At 36.8% G+C, this 25,617-nt stretch overlaps 1 protein-coding gene across 1 annotated transcript in view; it reads left to right on the top strand.

Annotated features, from left to right (window-relative positions):
* Phlpp1 (PH domain and leucine rich repeat protein phosphatase 1) overlaps positions 1-25,617 on the top strand; it is a 263,807-nt gene that overhangs the window by 192,690 nt on the left and 45,500 nt on the right. Inside the window, exons 5-10 of the mRNA XM_029567169.1 lie at positions 4,555-4,701; positions 5,450-5,680; positions 12,204-12,406; positions 14,132-14,192; positions 17,704-17,799; positions 22,692-22,847. Coding sequence (XP_029423029.1) covers positions 4,555-4,701; positions 5,450-5,680; positions 12,204-12,406; positions 14,132-14,192; positions 17,704-17,799; positions 22,692-22,847 — 894 coding nt within the window. The remainder of the gene's footprint in view (positions 1-4,554; positions 4,702-5,449; positions 5,681-12,203; positions 12,407-14,131; positions 14,193-17,703; positions 17,800-22,691; positions 22,848-25,617) is intronic.

Here is a 25,617-nt window from a genome sequence, read left to right on the forward strand (position 1 = left end):
AGTAGTCACACAATTTTTCACAGTTTTCTTTGTCTATAAACTTGGGAAATAAAATGACTTCAAAGTCTTCTATTCTTGATTTTTGATAACTACCACAAATGAGAAAAATGTCTACTTCCTTAGCTCTGTTCTGACTGCTCTAATAAGATACCTTAAACTGGGTAAATTACAATAGAAATGTATTGCTCACACTTCTATAGAGACTAGGAGCGCCAAGATTAAGGTGCCAGCAAATTTGGTATTTGGTGAGGGCTTGCTCTTCAAATATGATGCATTTTGTGTGTATCCTCACATGATGGAGGAGGCAGGTGCTCCACTCAAACTCATGAGTGCTGATCCCTTTATGAGGCTGGAGTTCTTAAATTGATTAAGTTTCAATGTATTTGGGGACTAGGGGAGGACAGATGTTTATACCACAACATCCACTTTAATTAACTTTATTTTTTAAACTGTATGTGGGTTGTGTGTGTGCTCACTACAATATGTTATATATCTGTATATATATTGAATGCACACATATACATTGTAAGATGTTTTTAAAGCAAAATAAAAACCCTTCTTTTTCTCTTGTGTTTTTAGCTTTTAAACTATCATTCTTCTCCTATTGTTACTAACTGACCATGTGTATTAGTTACTTTCTGTTGCTGTGATAGAAACGCTGACCAAAATAACTTATAAAAGGAAGAGTTTATATGAGCTTATGGGTCTAGGTGAATTACAGTCCGTCATGGAAGGGAGGCATGCTGCCGGAGGTGGCTGAAGGAGGAACCAAAGCTAAGCTTTACATCTTCAAGCAGGCACGGGAAGCAAGAGAGCAATTGGAGACCCTGCACAGCTTAAGAACTCTCTAAGCCCACCCCCCAGTGATGTAATTCCTCCAGGATAGCCACACCTTGTAAGACCTCCCAAAACAGCACCATCAACTGGGGACAAAAATGTCCAAATACTTGGAGCCTATGGGGGACATTTTCATTTAAACCTCCATAGCTTGACAGTTGATGTAATCATTAAACTTTTTTTGTTTTGTTTTGTTTTGAGACAAAGTCTCACTATGCAGCCTTGGCTCGCCTGAAACTTGCTACATAGACCATACTGGCCTTGAATTCATAGAGATCTGCTTATGTCCCTGCCCCTGCCCCTGCTCCTGCCTGGATTAAATTATTTGCCATCACATCCAGTTTAAAACATTTGTTACTAATCTTAAACTCTGTGATGTTTTTGTTCTCTCGTGTATATTGAATAGTTATGAGAAAATATCTGTAGCCTGGGTGAATATAATAGAATTGAAATTCTAGTTTTTTAAAAAGTTATTTAAAATATTTGGCCAAATGCACATATTTAACTTTTTCCTTAAAAACCAGTCAGTTTTATTTTAGAACTGGTTCTGTATATACTTTATTACTTATTGGCTTTTTGAGCTGAAAATCTGGGGTATTTTAAAATTTATTTTCTTTTTAATTATGTTTATGTGTCTGTGTCTGTGCATGTGTGCCGAGGTCAGGAGAGGGCATTGGATCTTCTGGAGCTGGAGTTGCAGATGGTTGTGAGCTGCTTGATGTTGGTGCTGGGAACTATCCAGTTTTCTGCAGAAGCAGCAAGTTCTTAACTGCTCAGTCATCTCTCCAATTCTTTGAGTTGAAAGTCTTATACTGTGTTTTGTTTTATGACTATTATGATTTCTAGTCTTTTTTTCCCCCTACAATACTGTGGGACTTGCTCTCTCCTTTTCTAAGTGTTAGCAAAATGATGAGTTATTGAGTCACCATTCTGACCTCTGCTTTCAGAATGGCTCATTGCCCTCAATTATCTATTGCCATTTTAAGTACCAGAGGGATATACATTCTATGTGGACACTTCCTCTATCTTTTTCTAAAAGGAGTTTTGAATCTGCAAGTGCTGGTAATCTGTTTTCTGTATATATAATAAAAACTGGAACTCCAAGAAGGCTAAGAGTTAGAGTTGCCAAAACAGACAAATTTTATTGTGGTTGGTATATTCTGAATAAGAACCTGGATGCTAGGAAATAATCTTTGCTAAACACTATGCTCTTCTCTGGGAAGAGTTTTGTGGATTGGTTGTCAGAGATGTACATAGGGATGAATACAGGGTGTGGGCAATGTAGCAAGGAGCAATTGTGAGAATACTTGTAAATCAAAGTCAGCTTCTAAAATGTGCAGGTCTAGGATAAGAATGGAGGTGGAGGCCCATATTCCATATAGTTGAGTGTTTATTTAGTCAAGCTAGCAAATTGTTAAACTATGCAGTTCCATGTCTCATTTTGCATGAATGTAGACATTGCAGTCCACATGCTCAAGCTCTGTGCACTGTGGGCCTGTGGTTGTACATGCAGGAGGATAGGACTTGTTTTTGTTTGGATGGGAGCAGTGGTTTAGCTTTGATGATAAGGACAAACATATGGTAAAACTGCCATATTTGGGGGGAGGAGGGATAGAGTGAAGCAGGCACCCGTTAAATTTGAATTACAGGTAGCAAATAATTTTAGTGTATGTCCCATGTAATATTTAGGGCATACTTAAACCAGGAAAAATAATTGTCTGCAACTCATATTTAATGATGTTCTGTAGTTTACCTGGCGATCCTGTTTCGGGACTTCTTTACCTTCTCAAAAACCAGAGAATGTAAGCAGCTTTTATTCATGTGAATAAAAGCTCATATTTTAGTGAATTAAAAATTTAAAGACGTATATAAAAGCTGAGATAAATATATTTAAAAATATTAGCATTAACAGCATTTTCAGAATATTTTAAATGGAAACCATATTACAGAACAAAAATGAAGAAGGGTGTTATTACTTTATGTTTTTGAAGATCTTTTCCTTTCTGACTAGATTATTTGTGCATTCTATCAGGTGTGCTTTCACAAGGACATGCAGTCTGAAAATCTCTTAAATACTTGAAAGAAAATGAGTAGCAAAAAGCAAGTAAAATCTTAGTGTTGTTGTAAAAATAGTTTTTCCCTGGGGGATTTAATGAAAGGGTCTCAGGAACCTCTTTGGAGATCTACATGTCTTTTGGGATCCACAGCACTGAGCATAACAGATCCCGCACTTCTGCTTCATGTCTTATAGGTCACAGGCAATCAGAATAAAGCAGAAACAGTCTTTTTGAAGGTCTGATTGGTCAAAGAATAAAATAACTTTAAAAATGGTACTTCAGATTTTACAGTAATTATCCCCCCTTTTTCAATTTAAATTACTAATAGGTCTACATTCACTCATCCAATAAAATAGCTGTTATTTTTTTTTAAATCAAATCAATACTTTTGCCCTGTCAAATAGATATTTTCCATATAGGATAAAATTTTATTTATCTTTGAAGACTAAAGCTTAATATTTTTATTATAAATTTCATTAAATAGGTCATGTGATAATATGTCTGTGATAGAGCATAAACTGCCTAGTATTAGGCTGAGACAGTTCTTGAAAGAATTAACTAATTAAATGATTCTCATGTAGAATTGATGTAGAGATCATAAATCTGAGACTACGTAGAGAAGTAAAAATTAAAGGCAAGCTTCTGCAGTTGCTTGGACAAGCGATAAAAGAACCTTATCAGAAATAGAGCAGGAGGAAGGATATGCTGGGATATAGTAAAGATTTAGGCAAGTTCAGTTTTTGACTGGAAGGCTAGAGTGACTGGGAAGTGGAGACAGTTTGTGATGGGATTGAAAAAGTTATTGAATTAGTGGCAAGATTTCCAAGGGAGCCAATTGTAGAGCAAGAATAAAACTAACAAAGAATACTTTAGCCAGGAGTCCATCAGTCTGGAGTGGGAAGAAGAGTCAAAGGAGAAAGAAGGTCATGCAGAACAGGGTTTAGGAGAATTAGGAAGGGGCTCTGTGAGGAAAATGTTGCCAAGATGAAGTGAGAGAGCTTTTCAAGAAGATGTGTGGGCAACAGTATCAAGGCCTGAGATGGGGGAATGCTGATTAGTTTCTAAATTTCAAACTACAAAGCCTTAGGTATCTAGGCATGTGTAGCTTTGATTATTTGTTGTTATTTTCATTTTGTGTTTGAGACAAAAGGAACAGAGGTTTTGGACTTTTCTGAAATAGGAGAAAAGCTAGCTTTCCAGCTCTGCCTGTGCTCTGGCCCCCTCACAGAACCATTTATTGGGCACTAATTATCTGAGCAACAATACAATTTAGAAAGTTATGCTGGGCATGGTGGCACAGGCCTGGCTTTAGAGATCAAGACCAGCCTGGTCTACATAGTGAGTTCCGGGCCAGCTCGGGGTATAGGGAGGCCCTGTCAAGAAAAGAAAAAAAAAAGTTACTCCAGAGAAACACGCCTCCTCAAATAACCAACCCCATTTCAGAGTAACAAGTTGATTTCCAAATGTGATTGCATTTTGGGTAAAATATGGACCTTGGAGTCAGATCTACACTCTGGTTCTGCTGCTCCATAAACCTTTAAGGGCTCCTTTTCGGCCTTAGTTGAATTAAGGAGTTGATCTAGAATATCTGCAGGATTGTGCTAAACTTTTTTGATGTTATACATCTGTGACACTTGTTTCTTCTGTTTTGTTGTGATAGGTTCACCAAATTGAAGAGCCTTAACCTTTCCAACAATCATCTTGGAGACTTTCCATTAGCTGTCTGCAGTATTCCAACCCTAGCAGAGCTGAATGTGTCTTGTAATGCCTTACAAGAAGTCCCAGCAGCTGTGGGAGTGATGCACAAGTGTGTAATTTAAACTTGACCGTTGGGATGTTGGTGGAAAACTCCAGGAAGCTGCACATATTAATTTGTTAGGTTGGCTGTGAAAGTCTTGGCCTCAGATCTAGTAGTTAGGCACTGTAGGCACTCTGGGCACTCTGTGGTCTATGTAGAGTTCATTTGTTAGAATTTAGACTCTTCAGAGTCTTGTAAAAATTAAAATGCCATTGTTCTAAACAGATGTATCTAAACATAGGAGAGGGACTTTCTCATTTTCTGAGTTATATTGAATTTTAATCTTTATGAATTAATTTTTAAAAATAATAAGAGAAATCTGTGTGTGGTGGCACACACCTTTAATCCTAGCACTGTGGAGGCAGGGGCAGGGGCAGGTGGATCTCTGTGAGATCAAGGCCATCCTGGTCTACACAGTGATGAATTCCAGGGTATCTGGAGATACAGGGAGACCCTGTCTTAAAAAAAGAGAGAGAAGATAGATATGGGCTGGTTCACATTCAGCTTAGCTCATTTTCCCATGTATGCCTACCTAAGTTGAGGAAATTGGTAATAAAAAAGACAAAATAATAATTTCCATTTTGATGAAAGATTAAAATCCTTATTTCTGATATTTTTTACCCGTTATCCATTATTGTCTCTGGCCTTGTCCTTATGCATTTTGGTGTATTTTCTAGTAATATGATTTTATGGAACTTGTATATTGATAAAAATGGAAATGTGTACTTCTCTGTATAATTCTTGTTTTCTTGAATAGCTTGCAGACATTTTTGTTGGATGGGAATTTTCTCCAGTCTCTTCCTGCTGAGTTGGAGAACATGCACCAGCTCAATTATCTGGGTCTTTCATTCAATGAATTTACTGACATTCCAGAGGTGTTGGAGAAACTGACTGCTGTGGATAAACTTTGTATGTCTGGAAACTGTTTGGAGACCCTTAGGCTGCAGGCTTTAAGAAGAATGCCTCACATTAAACACGTGGATCTAAGGTAACTTTTTTGAGAAATAAGTCACATTTGAGTGATTGGCTTCTATCTGGGGGCGAGGGGTGGTAGTTACAGCCTTTTTGGTGAAATTAGCCAAACAGACTGGTTTGTTGCACTGGTTCCTAGAGGGAAGAATAATGACTAACAGTAGTGTTTGCTCTTACCTGAAGCGTTGTTAAAAATTTTCATTGATGAATGACTTTATTTCTTGAAAGTCTTACCTTGGTTTTACAAACTTGAACCCAGTGTGAATTTGTATGAATAGATAGGATCACCAGGGCAGAGAGCTGTTCATAGTAAATGAAAATAATCATTGAAAGCAAGGTGGAAGTTTTTCTCTTTGTCTTTCTTATGTTTTATATGAGAGATTTGACATCATTGAACATTTCCTCTTGATTTTTTTCTTTCTTGTCTTCCTTAATTTTATATACCCATTAAGTTAAATTTATTTAATTTCTTATCTTTTCATTCAAGTGTCACTGACCTTAAGTTAAGTTTTTAATTTCCTGCCAGGCCCAAATTTGATTACACCCTCTACTCTCACCCCTTGCAAAAACAGAGAATCTGAACTTTGAATCTGATTACACTAAACCCCAACTGGAAGCCACTGGCACTGTCCTTGCTATACGATGGATGCTCTACCATCATCCTTTGGTAGGTTCTTTTAGTTTAATTACAGGGAACCATTGCATAAGGAGGAAGATGTAAAATTGATCTTTTTAAAGGAAAAATAAGAGCCTGTCATAGACTTAAATTCTTTTTTTGGGGGGGGTCTCCCTGTAGCCCCAGCTGTCCTGGAATTCACTATGTAGTCTAGACTGGCCTTGATCTCACAGAGACCTGCCTGCCTCTGCCTCCCAAGTACTGGACTTAAAGGCATGTGCCACCACATCTGGCCAGGACTTAAGTTCTTACAAACCAATATATAGGGGTTTGTTCTTAATGCTAAATTGCCCAATCTGGTACTTTTTCAACTAAATTAATTCCCCCATTAACCAGAAGTTTAGCCTACTTACTAGTCATGGTAAATCTTGACCACATTATTCTCTGTGCTTCTGTGTTCTCATCTACAAATTACAGTTATTAATAGAACCTAGTACATAGAGTTGTGGATAGAATTGAGGCAAATTTCCTAGCACTCCCAGCAAGCATTATATTCTGTTGTTATTAACTGACTGAGGACTCTCCTCACTGGTGAAACCTGCTCAGCTGTCTTTCTTGGCATCTTTACAATCTGCTTGTCAAAGGTGGACCTGTCCTTGTTCTCTTGTCTTGCTAACCCCACACACTCTTTCTCAGGCTCGTTCAGTAAAGTGGCATTGTTTGCTCCCCTTTCTTCTGTCTTAAGTGGTTAGGTTTATGGAACATACACATTCCAGTTGACAAAGAAATATTTGGGTTTATCGGTCCTCACATTGAAGAAGTAAAGTCTCTACCACTTAGGGGAGAATTAGCAATGTGTAGATCTAGAATTCTTAATTTGGCAAATATAAATAGTTGTAGTTTACCTTTTTGAGAACTTTTTGCAATGAGATAGGAACCAACACTTTGCCTTGTTAAATTTCTTTGCAAACTGTTAATATTATTTAACTTTGAGTCATTTGGATTTAGAAAGTTCCCATAATTCAGAATTTAAACCCCTTTTTAGTCAGTGACTGAGTGGTATAGATTTGTTAAAACCAGGAATGAGCCAGGTGTGGTGGCACACACCTTTAGTCCCAGCACTTGGGAGGCAGAGGCAGGTGGATCTCTGTGAGTTCAAGGCCAGCCTGGTCTCCATAGTGAATCCAGGCCGGCTGGGGCTACAGGGAGACCCTGTCTCAAAAAGACCAAAAAAAAAAAAAAAAAAAAAAAAAAGATGGGCACTGACCTCAGGTAACAAGCTTGAGATGATTTCTGAGTTACCTGATACACACAAGACAGTCATTTTTTGTTTGTTTTAAGCAGCTTACAAATAAGATCAATCTGATATGTTTTGAAGTAACAACAGTTCTTAGGAAGAGCTTCTTGAAGTCTTCATGTTTCTAGTTATAACCTGAGTCTTTTTAGATGATATATTAATTACTTTTCTGTTACTGTGATAGAAACAGTGAACCCAAAGCAACTTATAGAAAAAAAGAATTTATTTGAGCTTAGGGTTCCAGGGGAATTACAGTCTGTCTTGGCAGGGAGGCATGGTGGCACAGGTGGCTGGAGGAGGAGCTTTAAGCTCCCACATCTTCAGGCAAGCACAGGAAACAAGAGAGCAACTCCAGATTTGGCAAGGCTTAAGAACTCTCTGATCCTGCCCCCAGTGACATGTTTCATCCAGGATGGCAACACCTTCTAAGACCTCCCAAAACAGCACCACCAACTGGAGACAAAATGTCTAAATACTTGGAGCCTATGGGGGACATTTTCATTCAAACCACCACAGATGACATCAAATACAAGCTATTTAAATGTAATAGACATTGGACATTTAGTAAATATTGGACTAGTGCAAGTATATAACTGCTTCCTTCCAGGCTCCTGTGCTAAAACACATACAACTGGTAGATTGGTTTACAGATTGGCCTCCGTATGATACTTTAAACTGAAGTTAGTGGAGTAATTTTGGGGTTGGGGTTTTTGCTTAGTTTCCTTTAAGCAAAAGGCTGATTTTATTGCATTTTCTTCCAATGGAAATGCTACATCAGATTAAAAATGATCATTTTTGTTTTATTATTTTCCCTACATTAATGTTTTTGAGTCTAAAATGACTTCTGTAATTAATAGCCTCCAGCCCCGAGTGTGGCCAGTACCCAGTTTTCTTTCCCTCATTCACTTCTCTTTCAATGTGTATTTTCTGCCCTCTGGGTAGTGTGTGCTCATAGATTGATCTTTCTTCCTGATTATCTTGATTTTAATTATTCTGCAGTCTTTCCTTAACTCTTTGTCTTCTTGGGACCAATTTCCCTTTAGCTGCCAACTAGTAAATTTAACCTTGGGTTCCCCTATTTTCATACTCAACCAAATGAAACCTATGAAACTGAGTATAATTTTTTCTTTGCTCAACTAGTTCTTTTCCTTAATAAATTTGGAACTCATATTTTAGAAATGTGTAGTGATTTGACATCACTACAGTATGCAAATGCTTTATGACAGGTTCATTGTGCAGGAAGGCAACTGGTATAAGTGTTAGACTTGCACAGCAAGTTGCAAGTGGTAGAAGCTGTGTACGAGATGTGAGCTCCAGGATGTCAGTCCATGTGATAACTTAGAAGTTTAGAAAATAGGTCCCTCGCCATAGGTAATTTAAGCAATGCTACTTATCCTTGATCCACCCAGTATTGCATTTAGTAGGTAGTCCTTGATAAATAGTTTTACACCTGGGGAACCATATTACTGTTCCTTCCTCTTAGCTGTAGTCAAGCTTGAAACTTACACTATGTTCTTGTCTAGATGCCACAGTGCTGATTCTTGAAAACTACTTTTCCTTGCCCTTTAAAAATTTTGTGAACTCACTACATGCCCTTGGGATTCAAATGAGATGCTTCCTTTTCAATAGTGTCTGTTTTGTAAATCCTCTATATTTTATTCATTGTTGTGGCACTTATTACATACAGTTCTTAATTGAACATTTTAAAGCATTTCCTTTTGTTAATTTCTCAACACCAAGCCATAGGTCATCATCCTGCCCTCCTCATCATTGCCATGGCCCTTTACAGTGTACACAGAATTAGGACATAGATATTTGTTTCATTTTATTTACTGTTTTGTAGGATAAGAAACATGTTTTCTCATCTCACATGAGTGTCAGGCTTAGAGATGTTAGACGACAAGTTCGAGGTTAGCTTTGTAATGTGAAGCAACTAAGACTGTCCTTCCCATGCACAGGAAGTCAACTTTCCTTTTCCTGTAGATTTTCTTTTGTCTTGTCATTAAACCAAGCTTTTATTATTTTAGTACTAATACAGTGACAGGAAGGTGGGTGGGTGGCTCCTTGAAATGAAAGTGATAATCCCGGGTTATGGTTATTCAAAGTATTGTTTGGGGAAGAATTTTTTAAATTCCTGCAGTCCTATTGTCTCCAGTATAAAATTTGTTTTTCTTTGTTTGTTCATTGTTCACATTCTGATAACCTGATTAACATTTGAAAATAAATGAATTTCTGGGTTGAGGCCAATTTTTAAAACTTTTTTTTTGTTTTGTTTTTATTTTTATTGAACTGTTGTGTATTTCATACAGAAAATCATCTTTATACCCTCTTCCCCTTTGGCACTTTCCCATAGCCCCCTCCCCACCAGAGTTTATACCTTCTGTCATTTATGTCAAGGCCTATCATGTAAAGTTAGTGTCCCCAGATGTCCCTCAGTGCAATCTAGAGTCTATCTAGAGTCTCTCTCAGTCTATCTAGAGTCTTTCTATCTAGAGTCTATCTAGAGTCTCTCTCTTTAAGATCAGTTCATCGTCACCCAGCAGGAATCAGCTGCCAATAATTCTTCGACTAAGATTGGGGCCTGCTGTTCATTTCCACAGTTCTGTGCTGGGTTTTAGTCTGTTTAAGTTTGCATGGGTCTTGTGCATGCTGACACCATTGTTGTAGATTCATATGAAAAGAGTCCCAAGAGCTTGTAGGACTATTCCCGTATGGTCATGCACTTCCTCCCTGGCTCTTACAATCTTTATGCCCCTTCTTCTGCAACAATCCCTGAGCCCTGGGTAGGTGGATTTTAATATAAGAGTACTGTCCAAGGTCCCACAGATTCTTATTCTCTGTGTTTGGGCCATTTGTGACCTTTTGCGTTCCTGGCTCTGTGTTGCATGAGGGAGCTTCATTGATGAGAATTGAAAGATGCAGTAGTGTTCTCTTCATCCCTTTTTCTATGTTCTGTGACTCTTAGATATAGAGGTTGCATCCTAGATGTACCACTTAGGCTTGGGCAATTTGCAGACAATCTCCGTGTGTGACCAGTTGTGGAAATCTCTGACTATCTCTGTCTCTTGAAAAAGAAGGTTCTTTGATAGGTGGTGACTGGGATACTTGTCTATAGATTGAAGGATACATAATACAGTTTTTAAAACTTTTAAAAATTTTTTATTTATTTTTATGTGTATGTGTGTATTACCTGCATGTAGGTAAGTGCATCTGTGTCGTGCAATGCCCAGGGAGGTCAGAAGAGGCTGTGGGATCCCCTGGGACTGGAGTTTCGGACAATTGTTAGCTGCCATGTGGGTGCTAGGATTCAAACCTGGGTCTTCTGCAGGAACAACCAGTATTCTTAACCGCTGAGCCATCTCTCCAGCCCCAAGGCCAATTTTTATATCTTATAACCTAGAACAAAAAAAAGCAGGAACCAAAAACATCATCTAGGAACATTTAAAGACACCATATGCTACACTTGGATGCTGATAAATCCTAGCTCTGTGCTGTCACTCAACCTTGTGTTTCCGTGGTTTTATGATGTTTCTCCTAATAATTTAGTTATATGGTTCTGTTTTGTCTTTTTAAAGGGCAGAAACTCACTATGGAGAATCTTGGTCTTAAATTCTATCTATAATATCAGTGCTTATCTAATCAAGTACATGACCTCAGTACTTTCTTGGATTTGTTATAAGGAAAGGGTTTTTTTAGTTATAACCTATCAAGCCAAGAAGTGACATCAAGATGTTTTTTCCCCTTGGAAGCTAAGTTTATCTTTGTTTCAATGATTTTATAGCTTTCTCACATTGATCCATTGCTGCTTGTCTTTTGACAGCTTATTTGCATCAGCCTTAGTCAATTAGCCAACCAGTTGTTATGGCAGGAGATTCTGCCTTTTTTTTTTTTTTTTAATGCTTCACTTCCTAAAATTCTCAGTCATTGATGTCCTTCATTTTATGATTTCTTAATGAATCCAAATAATGCCAATTTTCAGTATTTTCTGTACTTTGCTCCTTGATTAGTGTTTCATAAGTGGAAATAACTTCAGTTATTGCTCTGGTCCAGAAACAATAAGAATCCTTGTACCTTTGTTTCCATCTCTGATGCTGCCATTCATTATGTGACTTGTATTCGTTATTTTTTCCATGTTCACGCCTTAGGTTTGTCCTGTTTTATGATTGTCATCTACTTGCTCACAAATCCTATCTCTTCCCTTAGGTTTTCAATGTAATTGTAGTGTGTTTCACAGGTGGTTCTGGGTTTGCTTCCTGTGTACTTTACAGTGCTGTATCTGTACTTTCACAACCTAATTCTCTGGAAGTAAGTGTGCATAAGTGGATATATTTTTTCCACACTTGAAGTGAATTAGGTAAAAATCAATAGACTTGCTCCTCTTCCAACTTTCATGGCCTAAATTGTATTTCAAAATATTTTGTGACTGTTCAAACCTCTTGGAATTATACCTAAAATTAGCTAGTGAATCTGGCCAGTTCAAGAAGGCCAGATGCTAAAGAAGTCATGGAGAACTATGATGCAGTGGAACTTGAGTCCTTCCTCATGACCCCCCACTGTTCAGGTGTGGCAGTTTATGTATAGTAATGCAGTTAACTAGTTTTTCTGTTTGTGTCCTTTCTCCTTAAGGCTGAACATAATTAGGAAGCTTATAGCAGACGAAGTTGACTTTCTACAGCATGTTACTCAGCTTGACCTGCGCGACAATAAACTTGCCAGTCTAGATGCTATGATTTTCAACAACATCGAAGTTCTTCACTGTGAAAGGAACCAGCTGGTGACATTAAACATTTGTGGCTATTTCCTAAAATCACTCTATGCTTCTTCTAATGGTATGTGACAGATTTCATCAGAGCTGGTCTTTTTACCCAGTGCCTCACTGATTTTCTTTTCCTCTTTTAGTAGTGTCAAATCGTGGAAGATAAAAGTCATAATAGAAGAGTGTTGGCTTGGTATTTATAGGAATCAAAAGGAAAGATTTTATTGTTCCTAACTTGTTTTTTATATTATGATATTTAGATGAATTGTTCCCACTGTTGATTTGTTTCTTCTACTTAAAGTAAGGGGAGAAATGAACTATTTTATTGTCTACCTTGTAAATAGTGGAGGGTAAAAGGAAACCCATTGTACACTCCACTCACAACTTGCTATTTCATGTTCCACTAACAAAGGAATTATTTTCTTATAAATCTGAATTATATACACACAGGGATACCATAGAAGCAAGTTTCTTAGCCATTTAATAAGATCTCTTCCTCAGAATTAGAAAATCATGTTGGATCAAAAAAGAAAAGGTTGTGTAAGCATGTATTTGCTACAATGAAGAACTCTGTCCCCTTTAACCAGCAAACCAAATTAAAAATCAAGTATTTACTACTACAAATTGTTCCAATGTTTATAAAGCACTTTCTCAATACAAAATGTAGCTCATGACTTTTAAAAGGTGAGATTTTAAAAAGACATTCTTACTGTCATATTTTTGGGAAAAAAAAATTGAATCAAACCTCAAGTAGATATTGGTTCTAGTGGAATCAATTTGGCGAAGCACCAAGTTTTGGATTTGGATAACTAGAACGCATAAAATGGGAGGAAGAAATCTGAATGTGACTTGCTCAGCATTGGGGAAAAGACAGGGAATTCTGAACTTATAGAAGTATTCATGGGATGTATGGCATGGAGTCACATAGTGAAATACAGAACCTAGTGTAGTAATCTGTAGATATCTAGGAGAAATTCTTAGGAAGAGGGGTTGTGTGATGAAGTGATGCTTTCAGACTGCTATGTTAGCACAGTGAACAGATACATTGATGGTGGAAGAGTGAGCAAATCCACCACTCCACTTATCCAGGCTAAGATACACTTGTGTGAGCCAATGGGACCTGGAGCCAGGGCTGTAAGTGTTGATTTGTGACTCATCTACTGAGAGATGCATACCTGAATCAATGGAAGTAAGATAAGAGACGTGGTACCAGAAGTTGATCTATAAGCACTGTATTGTTAGCTAGGGCCAGAGTGGGCAATTACATAAGGGTTGAACCTGGGAATTACTTGGCATAGCAGGACTATGTGTAAGGTACAAAGCCCTAAGCAGACAGTGGTGTCTTGTATCATAAAGTTTGGAAGAAGAGCTTTCTGCTTTCATTAGAAGTCATTTGTGACTCTCCAGGCAGTGCTGTTTGAGTAGAGGGAGGAAGTCAGAACACAAGATGCCTTTAGTTTTTTGGAAAGCGTGTGAATATTCAAAATATGATATTCCTTTAATTAATCTTCTGGATCCATTTTAGCACATATAACAAGGAGAATCACATAAATGAACAAGAAAGAAGTAGGAAAGTTGAATGACTAGCTTACTTTCAACCTGCGAATAAAATCTTATGATTACCTTAAAAGCTGTCTTCACAAAAAAAGTTGTCTTCGCTCTCCTGCAGCTTAAGTTGCATAAGTAGATGGATTGCAGTTACTAAAGAAAACAGTGGGCAATAAAGCACAGTGAGGATATTCTACGTACAGAGTCACATGGATAGTAATGTATTGTGGGTTTATTTTTCCCCTCCTAGAACTTGTTCAACTTGATGTTTACCCAGTTCCGAATTATCTGTCTTACATGGATGTTTCAAGGTAAGAAGGCAGGTCTCAGAGAACTGTTGAGGCTATCTGAGAGTTACCTAGGTAATTCTGTCAGATTTTATGCATAAGATATTTTATAGCTTTTGAAAGAAAATAATAAAAATTAAATTCAATGGTTTTACCTTCTAAAAATGTTAGTACCTCTCCATTAGATTACACTTCTATACTATAGTTCACACAAGAAGAATCAGGTGACTTCTGGGTGCCACTGTTTTTGTTTTTTTCCTGAACTGGGGCTCAAACCCAGGGCCTCACCAAGCTAGACAAGCCCCTGTCATGGAGATAACATACCCACCTCTGGAGCCAGTGTTGACACTAAGCATGGGCCTAAGATTGATGGTTCAGGATAACTTGAAGATCCAATAGCTCTTTAATTATCTTAACTATATCTTGTGCTTTCCCCTGAAAATATAACACTGACTGCTTTTTAAAAAGAGTACTATCTTTCTCTTAGTTCTCCCTCTTTATCATTTTGTACTTATATCTCTCCGTGCCAAGAACTCTTAGCTGTTTTAGCTTATTTTTGGATAGGCAGACCCTCTTACCTTTTATGCAGATTTGCCTCTGCAGTGTGTCTTATTTGGTACAGTACCCACCAATATGAAAATAGATTTTTTTTCCTTTATAACACAAAGGTATGACTCTGTCTGCAGTATGTATTTTCATAAATGAAATTTCAGTAATTTTAACACACTAAAATTGAAACTCATTTTAAAGAAATTCCAAAGAAAATGCTCATAATTACAGAACACATGGGAGTCTGTGACTCTCAGACAAATCTTAAGTCATTTTGGAATATGAATTATGTTATTTTTGTAACAGTCACCATCCTTTGTAATCACAACTATAGTGTGATTTGTGAGGTGTAGAATTTTACATGAAAGTACACAAACTTCTGACCTGGAAGCCACTTCCCCTTAAGACTAGCTCTCAAGAATTTCTTCAGAAGTTCTTTAGAGAACACTATACAAATTGGTAAGGGAGAACATCAATCAATGGTCCAACCCCAGCTTCAAGGCCTAATAACCACATCAATGACTGGCACAACAACCAGCATTAGTACAGTAGTGGCACTTTTATCTTGGGGGTAATCAACACCTAAACCCACTCAGTGGGAGGAAACTCATGTAGGATGCTGTAAACTTAGCCAAATACACATAGCTGGGGAGGTCATAGATCTTAGAGAAAACCCCAAGGCTGTCACATCCCTAGACAAATGTAATTTCTTACTATGTGCAAAATATGGATGCACTGAAAGACATCTGGGACACTTAACTTGACATGATAGGCCTTAACACAAATGACAGAATATATGAAATCTAGTCGGGGGGCCATGGGCAGATGCCAATGGGGAAGGGGGGTATAAAGTTGATTAACATGATCTGTATGAAATGTACAAAAATTCAAAATTTTTTTAAAGAAAGTACACAAACTTAACTATTTTAATAATAAAGAGTATTTGAATTTTTAGCTATTGGAAGACTAATTCCAAGTGTGATTTTTTTTATTATAAAATTAGTTATAAAATTCTTTGAATTGCTTTATGCATTCCTATTAAATTTCTAACAGTTTTATTTAACTTAAGACATTACTTAAGTTCTTTTAAAAATTTTATTTATTCATTTATGTGTATGAGGACACGTTCAGTGCATGGAAGTACACTGGTGTCATGCAGTGCCTGTGGAGGCCAGAAGAGGGCATCAGATCCCCTGGAATTGGAGTTAGGGACTGCCATGTGGGTACTGGGAACCAAACCTGAGTCCTCTGAAAGAGCAACCAGTGCTCTTGACCTCTGAGCCATCTCTCTAGCCCCTTGATTACATTCTTATGGTATTTTTTTTACCCCCTCTTACCAGCTGTGGATATTATTTTTCACCTTTTAAATTAGAACAGAGTGAGATTTGTACACATGGGTACATAAAAGTATCTTGCACAGATTTATTTCGGAGAGCTGGCCAGAGTGAATCTGTTTTGATTTTACTTATAGAATGTAATCGGCAAATGGTCCCCATTGAAACCCCTGGGTCAGAACCCTGAATTTTTCACCTAAATAGTGTTTGTCTTCCTTTTGTAAATCTCATGTCCAGATCTTTGCTGGGACATGCTCTATTCATCTCCCTCCCAAGGGAGCACGTATCATAGAGTTTAGTAGAAACTTCAATACAAAGTTCTAAGTTGTTTCACCATTTACAGTTTTAATTTATGTATGTTGTAGTTGCTTTTATGAAAGAGTGTGTTCACTCTCCTGTCTTGTTAAGATAGTTTATGAGTTAATTATAAATCAAATAATTTCAATTTTGGGAGCCAGAATAGTGGCTCACATATAAACAGTAGGCAGAAAATGCCTTCCATTTCCAAAATTTAATCAAAAAATTTATAGCAAAATTATAGAACTCAATTTTTTAAAAGTCATTCATCAGTCCACCATCTTTTTGGTATAATATCTTCCTGTGATTGTCTTATTCATGAAGGACTTACTCATCTGTGCATAAAGAATTCATCTGTGATTGCCTAGCATGTGTGAGGCCTTTGGTTCAATCCCTTGCATGATGAGGAGGAGAGGAGAGGGGAAGGGAGAGATTATAATGACAATACGCACTCCATTTTTTTTGTGTGCCTAGTTACTTTACATATTTGAAAAAAGAAGGTAAAAGACTAACATAAGACTAGGAAGACATTTATGTGAATGACTTTAAAAATTGGGTCATTCTATAATTTTGCTATCAATTTTTTTATTAAATTTTGGAAATAGAAGGCATTTTCTGCCTACTGTTTATATGGGAAGACATTTTTCTAGTGGTCAGATCATTTTTAAAAGTCACCATTGGTCTAGCTCACTTGTTTCTAGTAATTGTAATTATCATCAGATGTTCAGGTAAATGTTTTCAGTTAATTCTAAGTCTTAACTGTTAATGCGTCTTTTTACTTTACATATTTCTCTTTTATTTATAACTGTTTTCATGATGCCAAGTGGAATTAGGAAGTATTTAATATAAATGATTAAAAATGTAAATTTGAAAATAAAACTTTCATTTGATTCTCTGGAGCTCTATGTGTACTTTTTTCCCAGTAGGAGACTTCTCTTTAAATTTGCAGTCAGTATAGACTTGTTGGGAAGGTAATCTGAGGTATAGAAATGTAGATTTCAGAGTTGGTGAAAATGATGTATCTGTGTTCATTCTTTTTATTCTTCTCTATTATAATAATTCAGTTTTTATTTTCCTTGTAATTTTTTTTAACTTAAAACCTCATTTTTCAGACTGGGTAGATGGCTTAGCAGTTAAGAGCATGTATTCTTGCGGAGGACCAGTTAGCAGCTCACAGCTGCCTGTAACTCCAGCTGCAGGGGATCTGGCGTCTCTCCTGCCCTCTGGGCACCAGCACACACTTACATACACACCCTCAGACACATACACACAAATAAAAATGAAACAAATCTTAAAAAACACATTTGAGGTCAAATTTAATTTTAAAATTAGTAACTTTATGTTCTTATATTTAGGAACTGTTTAGAAAATGTGCCTGAGTGGGTGTGTGAAAGCCGAAAGTTAGAAGTCTTGGATATTGCCCATAATCAAATATGTGAACTTCCTGCCCGGTAAGTACTGCAGATCAAGTGAGAGAATGTGAGGATAGATGAGCAATAAAACATGCTGGCTTAGTGTTTATCTTGTTGGCTTGTTATAATTGGCCCCTAAAAGACACATTTTAAAAACGTATTCATTGTTTTTGTACTCACTTTGTCTCTTCTTGAGCAGAGAGTAGGGTGAACCTTTGATTTTCAGGCTGACTTTTGCAAAACCACACCAGGTGGTGGTGATAGTGGGAAATTATAAATAAACCAGAAGAAATATTCAGAGACTCAACAAATAATACGAGTGGGTCACCTCTGAGATCTTAATTCTTTCAGAATGTTCTACTTATGTTAACTTACTATGTCTGCCTTATCCATAAATACCTTTTGTTTTTCCCAGATTACAATGGTGGTGGTGGCGGGACTTGGGACAGGTGGAAATTGTTAGATCATAGATCATTAAACCTTGAAAGAGCAAACTAGATTGTTATTTTCTCTTTGACTTGAAATTTGTAGTAGGAGCTCTATGAACTTTTCTTTCTAGTTTGTTTTATTTTCCACAATTGTGTGTGTGTGTGTGTGTGTGTGTGTGTGTGGTGTACCATGGCACATGTGTAGTGGTCAGAAGACTACTTTGGTGTTAGTCCTCACCTTCCACCTTGGATTCTTCTGTCCACAGGGATTTCAGATGTATGTGCTATTGCATCTGGTTTTTACTTGGTTTCTGGCGATATGAACTCAGGTTGTCAAGCTTGCACAAGTGCTGTACCTGCTAGGCCATCTCCCCAGTCCATCATAATTTACACTTGAATGGCAAGAGCCTCACAATAGCCCTTTGATGATTCCTAATATCCATAGATATGGATAGATATTTTCCAGTCCACTAATTGTGACTAGCCAGGTAGTTCATAAACAGGAGTCTCTCAGGCCTGTATGTAGAACTTTCTGGATGACTATAGTGTCCATCTATGTGTGGTTCAGTAAAGTCTACCAACCACGTACAATTACTGACACTTGAAATGTGGCTGTTCTGAGTGAGGACTGATTTTTAACTTAGCTAATTTTAATTAATTTAAATTTAAGTTTAATTTTAATTAATTTAAACTTAGCTAATTTTAATTAATTTTAAATTTAATCAAAGACCAGTGGATACAAAAGTTTAGGTTTGGTTATTTCAACATTTTCAGCCAGTCACAGGACAGGGAGAAGTCTTTTTTTTTTTTTTTCTGGTCAATGTACAGTAAAAAATATCAATAAAAATATGATAGAAGTAACATTTTAGAGGTAACTTACTATGCTTTTACTTTAGGCTACTTTTATATGATCTTTAAATGTATATGAATAGAGACTGGAGAGATGGCTCAGTCAGAAAAGTACCTGCTGCACAAGAACAAGAACCCTAGCTTACATCCCCAGCACCCAAATATAAAAGCCAGGTGTGGTCACATGTGTCTGTAACCCTAGCATAGGAAGAACAGAAACAGGTGGGTCCCAGAGCTTACCGGCCAGCTGGTCTCGCCAGCTGGTGAGCCTTGGACTCAGTGAGAGGCCTCACCTCAAAAAAAAAAAAAAAAAAAAAAACCCATAAGGTAAAGAGTGTTTGAGGAAGACACCTGAAGCTGACCTCTGGCATCTACATGCATATGCATGCATGTACTCTTATACATCTGTACATAGTGCACAAATATTTAAGTATATGATTAATATCTTATACTCTTTTGAAGGAAAAAGGATTATGAAATATACATACTTGATAAACCTAGTAAATGTGGTAGAGGTAAGCTAATATTGTCGTCACTCATAATTAGCCAAGTGGCTATTGAGCACCTGAAATGTAACTAATTCTAATTGAGAAGAACTGTATGAGATATGCACTGCATGTAAAATGTTAATAATACATATTAAAAGCATTTTAATATAGCAAGTCAAGCAATGGGTTGTAAGAATTATTTCTTTTGACTTTTTAAATTTGGCTCCTAGAGAGTTTAAAACTATATATAGCTCGCATTTTATTTCTAGGTTAGAATATCACTCTCATGAAATAAGTCCAAGTTAAACATCCAGTCCCTGAAGCACTCATTTCTCTTTGTTCTTCAGCCATCTTAATACCTGTAAATTTGATCCATTTGAAATGCTTTCTGCCCCAGAGTATTATCTTAATTAAGCATTTAGGTGATTCCTCTGCAACCAGTCACCATGAGAGAGACAGACAGACAGACAGACAGACCATGCCTAGCACTTTTATAAGAGGAACACAGAAAGGAAAGTAGGTACAACTAGTGGGGGAGTTTTGGGAGGAATTTACCATTATCTTTTTCCTGATTTTTCTGTCTTCTCTTTCCTTTCTTGTAATCCCTCAATTTCTTCAGTCCAATAAATAGCACATTAGTGACTACAGCTTCTTTCTCTGTAGTACAAGAAGATATTATTTTAGTTTCACATACATTGATGAATACAAAATAACTTGTATTTTACCCAGATTTTCCCAAAGCCAATCTTTGGCTCTATACCAGTATAGGCTTTTTGTGAATCTAAACAAATGCTAAGTATTCTAGAATTTAGTATTTCTCTCTATGTTTCTTAATGTGGAACAAAACCAATATATATTGCTTACTCTCTTATAGTAATTAGCTGTAGATTTTGTAAGGGTCTAATTGTTGATGAATATTCAAGTGAAAGTGATTCATTAGAATGGATTTAATATTTAAACTTTGTATATCTAAGGAAGATATGTGATAGATATAATAATGAATTTTTTATCAGTAGAAATGTATTAAAAGAGTATTTTAGGGGCTAGAGAGATGGCTCAGTGGTTAAGAGCACTGGCTGATCTTGCAGGTACCAGGTTTGGCTCCCAGCACACACATGGCAGCTAACAGCCATCCATAACTCCAGTTCCAGGGTGATCTAATACCTTCTGACCTATGTGGGCATTGTACAACATGAGTGCACTTAAACACATGCAGGCAATACATCATACACATAAAATAAAAAATTTTTAAAGAGAATATTTTAATATTTTAAAGAATCAATAATTCTTATAATCCAAAAGGATTCATCCAGGGTTCTCACTCGTGCCTCATCTGCTTAACTGCCACTGTCTGATCCGGAAACACAGGTTGAACATGTGCTGGCAGTGTTTCCACCAGTACTCAAAGGACAGAGCCTTCGTTAAGTTGGACTAAGCAACCTTTCTTGAATGAATTCAAGACCATCTACCCAGTGAAAAAGATCATGCTAGTATTTGCACATGAAAAAATTCAAGTCCTTCAAAAAAAATAATTATACTAATCTGATTTAAATACGATTAGTATTTGATATTCATCCTATAGTTGATCAAACCTTTTCTTTTGAAAAAAAATCAAAATAATATTTCTTTGCCTATCTTTCAGTTATCCATGTTAAGGATAGACAACAGATGTACTGAACTGAACACTGAATTCTTGAGTTGGAGAGACTGTTAAAAAGAGTGCCCTGTGACAGTGTGACTATATACTGTCCTGCATGATCTATCCTATCACACTGATGTCTGATCCTACAGTCAGATGTCTTTAATGGTGTGGCCCAGGGTATTAGTGGTTGAAACAGATTGCTTATATCTTTGGGGGAAAGAGTCTGGCTTTTGTTCTGGTTTTGTTTTATTATTTTGAGGCAAGGTCTCAAAATGAAACCTAATTGGCCTGGAATTCAATCCTGCCTCAGTTTGCTGAGTGGTGGGATTATAGATATGCACCAGTGTGCCTAACTAAGACTCTACCTTGATATTTAAAGTGAAGAGTTGTACCAAAATATTTGATGTTTTTTAACCAATGTGAATCAAAGGTTACAATATTTCAGTGAGACAGGAGAAATAAGTTCAAAAGATCTTCATAAATATGATGACATAGTTAATAAAACTATCATATTCCTGAAAATTGATGAGTAGATTTTAAATAATCCCCCCTACTAAAAAATAGGTATTTGAGGTAATATGTATGTTAATTAACTTAAATTAGCCATTCTATGACATATACCAAAATGTTATGTTATATACCATGAATATATGTAGTAGAAAACATGAAGCTTTGTGTTTTGACAGCAGTATAAAGGCATTCTAAGTGATCATGATATAAATTATAACCTGACCTTTTCTTCAGCTCTCAGATGTCCATGTTTAAACCCAGGGCCCAATTATTTCCTAAGACTTGAAATGTCTGAAGTATAGCCATAATGTAAATTTCCATCAGAATAATCAGTTTTCATCATTTGTTACACTTCTGATATCTGTTAGAAGAAATATAGCTAAGCTTTCATACAGCTTTTTAAAGTTCACAAGAAAACAGTAGGTTAAATTTGTTCTCTCTTTAGCAGAGAGTGTCTACTTTTGTAGAGGGTTAAGCTCTGGAACCCTAAGATATACAAGCATAGGGGGAAAAAAAGGAGAAATGAATATGATTATAAAATACAACTGAAGTAAAATGTAACATTTTCTTAGTTGTATTTATTGAAGCTTAATTGGATAGGAGATGCCTTTGTTTAGTGTTAATCTTTTATGTAAAGGTTACTCAGCTATATTTATTCAGATTCTGTGGATAAAGCACCCTGGGGCTGAAGAAGCATACAGCCCTTTATAGATTACCTTGTGAATCAACAAGATTAGCTGAGGTTTTCGCTGTCTCCATCTATGAAACATTTTTCACCAAGTAGAAATTCCTTGCTCAATGTCCTTTTTCATAGTTTTTACATATAGGAATACTAAAGTAGAGGAAATACTAAAATACAAATAGCTCCAAGTTTATATTAAAAATCAACTTGCTAACTTTTACTAATTGTGTGATTTGTGGAGAGCTAAAAATATTCAAGTTTTACTTTTTTAACCTTCATCTCAAATTAGCTCTAAATAAGTTGCCTTCTGTCTTTTGTCCCTTTTCGTACAGCTTATTTTGTAATAGTAGTCTCCGGAAACTGTTAGCAGGACACAACCAGTTGGCAAGACTGCCTGAAAGACTAGAGAGAACATCGGTAGAGGTCTTGGATGTGCAGCATAACCAGCTCATGGAGCTACCACCAAACCTCCTCATGAAGGCTGACAGGTAAAGCAGTTTGTCTGTCTTGTGTATTCAGCTGAGTCTGTACAAGATACCCCTCAGTAGGGTTTTTATCACTGTGATCCGAACCCATTTGTGAGAACTTTCTGATTTCTTATCTGTCCCGGTTTATGAAGAAAATGGTTTTGCTAGCCACTTTTCTGACCATTTTGTATGGGGTGGAGCAAAGGGCTTCCTGTAAATTCTGTACTAATTTCACTGCTCTCTGGAGGGAAGGATAGTTTGCATTATGCATAAACATGTGTCATGGGGATGAAAGGTTGTTCATATGCTGCTACTTGATCAAGATTTGTGCAGGCTTAATTTAATTATCTTATTGCCTTAATTTCATTTCCTATTGCTATGATAAAATACCCCAACATAAACAACTTAAGGGAGAAAGGTTTTATTTGGCTCACAATTCCAGGTTATAGGCCTGTCACTGCAGGGAAGTCAAGGTGACAGGAACTTGAAGCAGTTAGTCAGATTGCATGCACTGTCAAGAGCCAAGTGCAGTGAATTAATGCATGTATGGTGAGTGCTCAGCTCACTTTCTCTTCTCATACAGTCTGGAGTTCCCTTTCCAAAGAATGGTGTCACCCACAGTGGGCAGATCTTCCAACTGATCACTATAATCCCTCAGGGGCTGGAGAGACTGCTCAGCAATTGAGCACTGGCTGCTCTTGCAGAGGACCCGGGATTGGTTCCCAGCACCCACATGGCAGCTAACAACTGTCCATAACTCTAGTTCCAGGGGATCTGATGCCCTCTTCTGACCTCCATGGGCACTGCATGACATGGGTGCACTTACATACATGCAAGCTACACACTCATACACATAAAATAAAAACAAATAGAATATTTAAAAAAAGATAATCCCCATAGACATGACCATAGCCAACCTAATCTAGATAGTCCGTCACTGAGATTCCCTTTCCAGGTGATTCTAGATTGTATCAAGTTGACAACTAAAACTAATCAGCACATGCTCTTCCTGCTTTCCCATATTGGAACTTTTATGACAGAGTTGGATTTTCTTAGTATTTGTTTAGCGGTCTGTATATCTTTTTTAAACCAGTCTTTCTTTACCACTGTTTTCCCCTCAAATTTAATTTGAGTTTTTATGGTGGTACTAGAAATTGAACCCAAGCCTTTATGTATGCTAGGCAGTAGGCAAGCACTCTACCACTGATCCATACCCCCAGCTTCTCCTCATTTTTAATTCTTTTAAGCATACTTTCCCTAAATAACTTGTATCACTAAGCTTTTGAAGAAGTTTTTATTAATTTGTTAAGTGAAATTCTATTTTCCTTTTGAAGTTCAAGGAACTTTCATTAGAGATTGAGAGCAAAACTACAGGGCAGGCAAGCCATAAATCCTGACAGCTGCCTAAAGGAGGGAGATAGAGAAGAGGAAGGGAGAATGGTGTGTCTTAAATTAGAGTTAGCAGTAGAAGTCTGCAAGCACCTATAGAAAGCAAGGTGGTAGTCAGCAGAGAAAACAGTGAGTAAACCGAAATATTAGAGCTTTTCAGGACACACCTTGTCACAGGCTTCTTGACATGATTTCAGTTGTGATGTGTCTTGGTTATGGATCAGCAGAGCAAACATCTTACTGACCTAGTATAAGTAAAAGCCACTGTGCTGCATGCTATAGCGCATTGGAAATGACCACCCATAGTTGTTTTACTCCAGGAGCTTAAACTCCAGTGTAGAGTTTGAAACAGCTACATAATGAAACATAATAGGAGTTCAGTTAAGAGATTAGAAAAGACAGAAAATAGGGATAGTCTGCTTTAAGGTATAAGAAAGATCACTTTGTTGCTATGTGGCAAAACAGATTTACTGTTTGTGTTTAGCAAATAGCTCTAGGTATCAGAGGAGCTTCTTTAGTTCCTCCACAATTCAAATCTTTAAAAGCTATATCATTTTTCCTTTTAAAGTATTTTTGTGATGATAAATGATTGTTACCAGTTCTGTGTTGGGTTATATAACTGAGAAACAGTATTTGTTAATCCACTTTGTTAGTAGGAGGTTCTTTGACAACCAGTAAGAGAAGGGAATCTACTTTCAGTTAGGTGACTTTTAGTAAACTCATTATTTTTTTTCTGAAAACTTGAGGCCCATCTAATTAAAATTCTTAGTACTTAAATCAGCAGTTTAATTTTATAAGTTTGCTCTCCATATTGATCTTTGAGTTTTATTTATTTTGAGATATTTTTCAAAATGGCAACTCATACTCTATACCTGAATTGTCATACTATAAATATATGACTTATATGACAATTAAAAATAATACATAATTTAAATAAATATGAGTGATTAAAAAAACTTGTAGCACAAAGCTGAGATTGATATAAAATATGTTAGACCATGTATTATTGAGTAATTAACTATAATATTGCATTTTATGATTAGGGTAGGATTTGGTTCTGTTGTGTAAATTGGCAGATACTCTAATCTGAATCTTAGCAAATATCTTTTGCTCTGTGTTGAGAATTTTCTTGATGGAAACACCAAAGGAGTTTCAAATACTTGGTTGTTATCAGCAGATGGCCATAGGAGGGGTGGGTAATTCCCCATGGGTCACCAGAGTGGATGAGTAACTGCCAGAGGTACAGGTACAGCCATCCTTCTGTTCCTTCTTGAAATCTTGGCAGTGACTGATTCCCTGGCCACCTAGCCTCTTCATGTGTATTTGATGGCCAGACAGCTTCTCCCAGTGGAATTAGTCTGATTAACAAAGCCATAACACAGGCTTTTAAAAGAAAATTATA

Source organism: Nannospalax galili, unplaced genomic scaffold (genome assembly GCF_000622305.1).
Source record: "Nannospalax galili isolate Female #2095 unplaced genomic scaffold, S.galili_v1.0 scaffold298, whole genome shotgun sequence".
Taxonomy (NCBI): Eukaryota; Metazoa; Chordata; class Mammalia; order Rodentia; family Spalacidae; genus Nannospalax; species Nannospalax galili.